At 40.4% G+C, this 7,838-nt stretch overlaps 2 protein-coding genes and 1 long non-coding RNA gene across 4 annotated transcripts in view; 1 reads left to right on the top strand and 2 right to left on the bottom strand.

Moving 5' to 3' along the window:
- Positions 1 to 344: 344 nt before the first annotated feature.
- camk2n1a (calcium/calmodulin dependent protein kinase II inhibitor 1a) lies at positions 345 to 3,267 on the bottom strand. The gene is made up of 2 exons (XM_032514245.1): positions 2,461 to 3,267; positions 345 to 1,659 (listed from the first exon to the last, which is right to left on the bottom strand). The coding sequence occupies exons 1-2, from the start codon at positions 2,627 to 2,629 to the stop codon at positions 1,586 to 1,588; spliced, it is 243 nt and encodes an 80-aa protein (XP_032370136.1). The 5' UTR covers positions 2,630 to 3,267; the 3' UTR covers positions 345 to 1,585.
- A 1,413-nt stretch (positions 3,268 to 4,680) lies between these two features.
- The window catches only part of LOC116687783 (trypsin), a 5,323-nt gene continuing 2,165 nt past the window's right edge, over positions 4,681 to 7,838 (bottom strand). Inside the window, exons 3-5 of one of the 2 annotated variants that reach the window (XM_032513392.1) lie at positions 7,070 to 7,130; positions 6,103 to 6,369; positions 4,681 to 5,162 (exon numbers count right to left, since the gene is read on the bottom strand). In XM_032513392.1, coding sequence (XP_032369283.1) covers positions 4,992 to 5,162; positions 6,103 to 6,369; positions 7,070 to 7,130 — 499 coding nt within the window. In that variant the 3' untranslated portion in view covers positions 4,681 to 4,991. Of the gene's footprint in view, positions 5,163 to 6,102; positions 6,370 to 7,069; positions 7,212 to 7,838 lie in introns of both variants that reach the window. The other variant, XM_032513391.1, reaches the window with a different exon arrangement.
- Positions 6,199 to 7,838, top strand: part of LOC116687786 (uncharacterized) — a 20,793-nt gene continuing 19,153 nt past the window's right edge. The window contains exons 1-2 of the long non-coding RNA XR_004331631.1: positions 6,199 to 6,209; positions 6,914 to 6,920. This is a non-coding gene — a long non-coding RNA (uncharacterized LOC116687786). The remainder of the gene's footprint in view (positions 6,210 to 6,913; positions 6,921 to 7,838) is intronic.

Genomic DNA, 7,838 nt, shown 5'->3' with positions numbered 1-7,838 from the left:
CAAGCCGAGTGTCTTAACTCTTCAGGAGTGATTTCAAATTCTTGATGGGATTATTTGCTCATCTTTCTTCCATATGCAATATTTCCAAAGATCGGGATGCTACTTTCTCACAGTGAAAACTGCTGACTTGACCTTCCTTGGCAGCTAGATAGGCAATCTAATAACAATAGGAGAAACTGTACAAAGTACATATGCAAAGGTCAGCCAAGCTATTTGCTAGTGTATTCACTTTTCTGATACAAAACTATATTTTTGTGTTTTTGCTACAGTTTTTAAAACAGTTTAAAAAAAAAGCAACATCAAGAACACAATTCGCTAAACCACAATCAACACTAAACAGTAAATAGTAATTTGTCATAATCTTTATTACAAGATATTAGGCCACTGTACATATCAGTGTGAATCATACAGTACAATGCAGAATTAAGACTGTTTCTTGAGGTTTGTCATTCAAAGCTGTATACGAGGTGCTTCAAGAATACACAAGAGTTTCAGAACTTCTGCCGTGCATGCATGATTTCATATTTGCCATGCATGAGTTGGTATCTCAGTGTTTTAAGAAAGAGCCCTAAGAAATGGCGACCCAACAAAACAACTGAATTGTATGACTAAATGTATAAAGCACAAAAAACGAACAAGTTGTCTGGTACAGTATAATTCCTCATTAAATTTGGCACACACGATAATGCACAATGCAATATAAATAGTTTATCAATAGGGTGTGTACACAGTCAAGTTACAGTATCAACCAATCCAGGTAAACGCCTGGGAAGCTTACAAACAGTTGGGGGACACTGTATATAAATGACTCGTTAGCTGCAAAGTATGTTAACAAAAAACACCCAGGCAACATCAAGAATTGTTAAGTGAAAAAAAATGTCACTCCCATTCACGCAAGTTTTCTCGACATACAAAAGACCATTCCCTCTGGCTTTAAGTCACTGCAAAAGACATATTCCAAAGGATCAATAAAGTCTTCAACACAGAGAACAAACCAGTTTACTGCTTTCCACTTTGTGCAAGAAAATATGGGCTACCCTTTCCATATTTACAAACTCTGTTACTCATTTGCCCTCAATCAAAATGAAGAGCAGAAATAATGGTACCATTTGTTTGTGTGATAAGATATAGGAGAAGTGTGTGCTTTAGTTTTTATATTAGATTCATTTCTGTATCCTGTCCCTGATTTCTGCATTTCGACAGCATTCCCTCCTTCCTCCACCTTCCTAACCCCCTCTTGTTGTCTTCTCCCACTTTGGATTTATGGCAAAACTCTGCAATTGAGGGTGTGTGTGTGTGTGTGTGTGTGTGTGTGTGTGTGTGTGTGTGTGTGTGTGTGTGTGTGTGTGTGTGTGTTGTGTTGTGTTGGGGGGTCCACCTGGGGGTCTCCTTCGTTGCCATCTCCCACCCCTGCCAGTGTGTGTCACCCGGTTGGCCGTGACTGACTGGAAGAGGAGGGCGTGGAAGTCCTGCTTGCTGCCACAAGAGAGAAAGTGCTTATATACAGTGTCTTTGGATTAAAACTGGTAAATAACGCCATAAAAAATTTCATTAGTGTCTTTTGGGGGGTGTTGAGCTGAGCGCTCTAAGCCTCTGCCGGGGTCTTCTCTGTTCCATTTTTCAGTGCTTCATTGTCGCCATTCTCATCCTCAATCACAACTGTGGATGACAGGGGAGAGTTAATGAGGGAGGCTCATCTTGGTGTGGCATCTCCAAAATTCAACATGGAGTGACAGATGGACATTAAAGGCCAGAACCGTAAACACTGCACTGTATAAGCAGAAGTGGTGTGTGCATGTAAGAGTAAGAGTATGCAAAAAGGGAACGATAACCATGAGCGTAATTGTGTGTGTGTGTGTGTGTGTGTGATACACATTTGTGAAATGTGCAATATCTGTGCATGTTTTTGCTGGGCACAATCCCTAAATGTCTGCCTGTTTGCCGTGTTAGTCCATGTTGTGCCTGTGCACTACACGTGCATTTGTGCGTCTGCCTGTGCATGCATGTGCCACCACAAGTGAGCCTCAATTTTCAAGGATCCTCTCATGGGTTTTATCAGGAATGCAGGACACACAAAAGCCAAAACACAAACAGCCTGAATACATCATGCAAACACAAACATCATAATTAAAAACCATAAAAATCTCAATCATTCCAACCATTCATTGGGGAGGGGACATTCAGTACAAGTATGTTGAGCAGCATTCAGAAGGCATTTATCAACACGCACTGCGCATCCAACTTGTGTTGCAATGCGAATAGAATATTTAAAGCCCATACATCTCACATCTCACACGCATGCAAACAAAAGGAAATTACGCTCTTCTGAAGCAATGTTAAGGAAAAGGTGTTTCCGTTCTGGCTTTACACGGAGCCATCCTTAATTATGGTCTTCTAGTAACCTATGTGCGCATTCAACACATAACCATACAAACGAAAACGCCTTAATTGTATAATTACCCCGTTTGCTCCTGCCTATTTGTCCGAGTTTTGGCGGACGTTTGTTCTGTGATCCATTGAAGAAGTTGTTGGTGTCTTGAAGACGACAGGTGAAGGAAAGGTGTCCCTCTTCGCCCTCATTTCCATAATGACTCATTTTTTCTTCGTTGAAAGGCAGCACTTCCGACATCTCCAAATGCGTCTTTATCACCAAGGCGCACAAACTAAAATGTATAGCTCGTCGCCAAGCGTGAACTCGGTCGTCCACAACAAGCAAAAGGAGTGAAGAAAAATAATGCTATCTGCAAACACGATCAAGCCCTTTCTGTTTACCCCGAAGACACGTGTCTGTCTCCGCAGGTACGCAACAGAAATGACAGGAGGTGAAATCTAATAAATATCCTCAATTTCCCCACTCGTGGAGCTTCGGCAACATTATTCAAAATGTCCAGAGGTTTTTTTCTCCGTGCGTATTGCTTTGGAAATGGAGGCGCACGTACAATAGAGCCGTGGAGCGCCCGCTGGATTCGAGCGGCTGAACCGGTCGCACGGAAAATCTGAGGAAGAAATGCAAATTGGGGAGCGATGCAAAACACGGATCCCGGGGAGACCTGGCGAGGGAACTGTACGGGGGTTTTCTGGTGCAGCCCAGAGAAGCTTCCAGATGGAGTCTTGGTGTACCAATGCCCCACTCACCGGAGTCTAGATGCAATCTAATGGCGAATTTGTATTCAGAGATGGCACATAGATTAGCCAATACAGATCTATGAAGAACGTCGTTTACCACCACTCGGAGAGTAAGGCTACAGATGTGAAATCTTGTCTTCCAACCTGTTTTACAATTTTACAAATTTGGCGATTTATTTGGTCGTGAGGTTTTGGCCATGATATATGTCCATTGAGTCAGAGCTCACCAGAGGATGGCAGTGTTTTCATATGAGTCAAGATGTGACTTTTGGCCCCATATGGCCCTTCAGTTTAATACCGAGGCCCTGCACTGTTTTACCTCAATTTCAAGATAACTAATATCAATATGGAGGTGTTGGATGGTACACCTGGGAATTAGGAAACCCCCCTCTAGACTATAGTTGCTGTGTCAAATCCAATCAATCCATGTTCTGGGTATCAAGTTTCATGTTTACTCAGTAAATCATCCAGATAACTTTCTTTTTTTTTAACACAGCAGATGATATCAGTGCCAGTTCCTAAAATGACCTTAAGTGAGAAGATGATGATTCATAGTTCTAGACATTTCAATGTCCACAACCTAACAGGATTCAGTTTAAGTTTTCAACCCACTGCTGTCTGCTGTGTTTAGATAAATCTGTCTTCTGTAACATTAGCACAAAGGGATCTTACAAAACATACAGATATAGCCTACAGTAAAGGACATGGAGCAATGGACAGTCTTGACAATGAAACGAAAGGTGATATCTGAGCCTGCAGGTTAACTAACTTTGATATGCTGTCGACTATTCATAGAGGAGGTGCAGTCATGACACACCTGCTCCCTGTGGACTCACAGTGGCTATGAGTTTTATCAGAGGCTCCCCTTTCATATAATATAATCTCAACTCTTTCAGTTTCACAAATATTATCATGTGTGGTTATATTGTCATAAGAATTGGATTCTGTAATAATTAGTTTAATCCATTAGTAAGCCTTAACAAACCTGCCCATGTTCAACATTGTAGATTCACATGGATAATTTCCTTTGTATGTTTTACTAAAACAATTGGCTACAGCGCTTTATGTATGAGGGGGATACAGTGTAAACAAAATTTCCTGCTGTATTACTTGATAATGGGGGTGCTTGTGTCGTGCTTTGTTTCCCATTTTAAACATTTTTTTTATAACATTAAATACTCATGACTAAATTGATACTCACAAAATCTTTTGATTTTCTCCATCAGACCTGCATGTCTGTGGTTTGATTGATAGTGGCCTGGCAAAATATGCTCAAATGACATAATCTACAGGCGACACCTGACAGACAAAACCTTAAGTAGGCTAAAGAAATCTCTCATGTGTAAAATAAGCAAAGCTATTCTAACTTTGGGAGAAGGTGTTGTCTTATTGTCTAATGTATGACATTAATAATCAAAGTAAGATGTGTCTTTAGGGTGCACTGATGCACAAAGTCATAAAAAAGAATTGATGAACTATGAGTGCAAAAGTTCACCAGTCAACTCTGACATTACTCCAAAAAAAATCTATATTTTAATATTTATTGCAATAAAATAGTATTTTTTACAAGTTATGAACTTGACATCACTGGATTACATATACAGAAGCCTTAAAAGGTGCCCACTGTAGTGGATATTACGATGACTGTAGCAGGCAGAAACCAGCTACAGCTAGATAATTTGAGAATATGAGATGCATCACCATTATATTATATTGGTAACATTATCAGAATAATTAGAGCCGTGAGTCAGGGGAAGCTCTGCATATTTCCCACAGAACCACCTTTGGTCCATGCCAGCACAAACATTTTCAGGGGAATGACAATTTTTTCTGCTTTCATGGTCTTAGTTGCATCATTATTTTCATCAGTATTTGGTGCAGCGTAGATATGACCAGTAGATGGTTTGGTCTATCCACCGGCGGAATTTGGACACGGCCGTGTACACTCCTGGAAACTTAGCATCACCGCAGCCGTTGCCCCAGGAGACCACGCCGTGGACAGACCCCCTACACACAAGTGGCCCGCCAGAGTCTCCCTGCAAGGACAAGACAACACCCTCCATCAGTTATCACAAAAAACAAATGATCTGAGTTTCTCATAGTTTACTGAAAAGCCATTTCAATGTCCTTGATTGGTGTTACACTAAATTATAGTAAATAACATAATATAAGAAAACATTTCTGCATTCTGTGACTACATGTCCCAGCCACGTTAGGTCACTTCTTTATTGTCTCAAGCAAGACATTTAGTCAATTTGAACTTATATTTCACATGTGAAATGCCAGAAAATGACATGCGTCGTCATCATGTGACATGCTATTCTGATCACATTAGCTCAACTGTGGATTTGTCCCATTTTTTTTATAAACAAACAAAATTGATGTTTTTTACGCATATGGGAATAAAAGACAAACACAGACGTTTTAAAAACAAAACTGTCTTCTCACTGGATAGTATGGATTTGATTCACCAAATCATAATCTCTTGCTGCCACTTGGAAATGCGTACACACAAAGTTGCATACTGCAGGTGGGGTTAAATATAGCACATTTTAATTAGTCATTCAGCTCTTTACTTAAGGCAAAATGTAGCCTACTGGTATATCACACATTGGATTTCATGTAATTTTCAACTCACATCAAAGGTTTGGGCAGAAATTCTTTCATGATACCAAATTGGAGCATGCTGTTGTCTGTGGCAAATGACTGTACCCCAAAATTAAGGCAAGGTTTTCAGTCCTGGTGCTCTACTAGGGATGGTTTTCTATCCCTTCTGTAACTATCACAACTACCAATACAATTCCTGAGGGTGGACTGCTACATATGCTTTTCAATGATCAAATGATTATGTTTGTTACAATGAGGCAGATTTTGCAGCAACTGATGTGCAATGCTCACTAGCAGTTCATAGTGGAAACTGTTCAAAAATAAGTACTAATAAAAGAGTTTATGATATATAGGATTCATCCCCTTTACCTTGCATGCATCTTTTCCTCCAGTCCTGTAGCCAGCACAGATCATGTTTGCCGTGATGTTTCCATTAAAGGATTCGCTGCTGTTACACCTTGCAGATGAAACAATGGGTACTGTGACCGTCCTCAGGGTGAAGGGGGCCTGGCCTCCACCTAGATTGTTGTAGCCCCACCCGGACACCCGACACACCAAGCCTTCAAACACTCCTGTCCCTTGCCTGGGGAGAGGCGCCAGCGACACGTATTTGTTCAGCACCATGGGGGCCCGCAACTGGACAGAGAAGAGTTTTAGAGTGGACATGTGAAGAAAAAAATGTTCAAAACAATCTTGTCCAACATGATTAATGTATGCAATATTATCTTGATTATTTTTACCAGTATTTTTATATTAACAGTGGATCAAATCAACACAAAATGATCATTTACATACATACATAGCTTTGCCAACTGAATCACAAAGAATAAAAGGTGCTTTTTACATGGCCGCATCTGGTTATTGTGATTGCGTCATTAAGATAATATAAATTATGTGGTGGTGTGATAAACGTGTTTTTTCTTGTTTTTTTTCAAAGATTTTTTTTGGGCTTTTAATGGCCTTACATAAGTGTAACTCACATGCTCTTGCATGAAAGTGTTTACAACATCAGTAGTTTACCATGCATTGCAGAATGTGTAGTTTCCTTTGCATTGGTGCTGTTTCAAACCTTTACACCATTAGTGATAAAAGCTTAGAACTATTGATTTAGTAGACCGTAATGAGACGTTAAGGGCACAGGTTGAAAGTTCCGTTAAATATTTGAACAAAGCACAAAAAGACAAACTGTGGCTCAATAAAAAAACATATCCAAATAGAAGTTACGACACAAAATAATCAATACATTTTAACTCTCTAGATACATTGTACTCTCTAAATTTGTGAAGTTTGATAAGCATTGCTGTGTGGCTACATGTCTGCACTGTGTCTGCAGTACCTTAATGAGCATGATGTCAGCATTGTTGGTGCTTCTGTTGTAGTGGGGATGGGTGACCAGCCTGTGGGGTTTAGCGTATTGCTCAGTACCCTCGAAGGTATTAACAATGTAGTCGCCCGCCACTATCATCATGTGCTCTGCCCTAAAAGACAGGGCGTATATTCATTTTACATTACATGTATCAGAAATGACACATCCAAGTAAAGCTCAATGTGGGAGTGGCTCTAGTGGCTGTAATTCTGCACCAAGGCGGAATTTCGAGAAATAAACTCCAGATACAGTATTAGGAGACCACTGTCCTATATAAAAGAATCCAAAAAGCACCATGTCATGGGACCTTTAATAGGCAGGGAAGGTGGGAGTAATGTGAAACGATATACATGACAAATTGTGACTCATGATTCAAAGTCACAAAGACACATAAAGTCGGAAGCATTTGTCCGTCCAGCAACAATGGCTTACTGTGTGCAGGCAGGGCCGGGGCATAACAGTAATACGGTCAGTTTCCTGGATCCAGACAAGATCACACACACACACACACACACACACACACACACTGATGATGATATGCCAAGGTCAGCTAACTCAACCGCATCTGAGTGCTGTTTGACTTCTGAGTGGCATATATACAGGTTTACTTTGCGTCATGATCAAGCGGCATCGTTTTGACATTACCTACTCGTAGCAGAATGGATGTTTGCTTTTAGGCATCTGTTGAGAACATCTGCTCACAATATAAAATCATGCCAAGTTCGCTTCTACACAGTAG

The sequence above is a fragment of the Etheostoma spectabile genome, chromosome 4, assembly GCF_008692095.1.
Source record: "Etheostoma spectabile isolate EspeVRDwgs_2016 chromosome 4, UIUC_Espe_1.0, whole genome shotgun sequence".
In the NCBI taxonomy this organism is placed as follows: domain Eukaryota; kingdom Metazoa; phylum Chordata; class Actinopteri; order Perciformes; family Percidae; genus Etheostoma; species Etheostoma spectabile.
The sequence above is the reverse complement of the archived record's forward strand: the minus strand, read 5'-3'. Positions and strand labels throughout refer to the sequence as shown.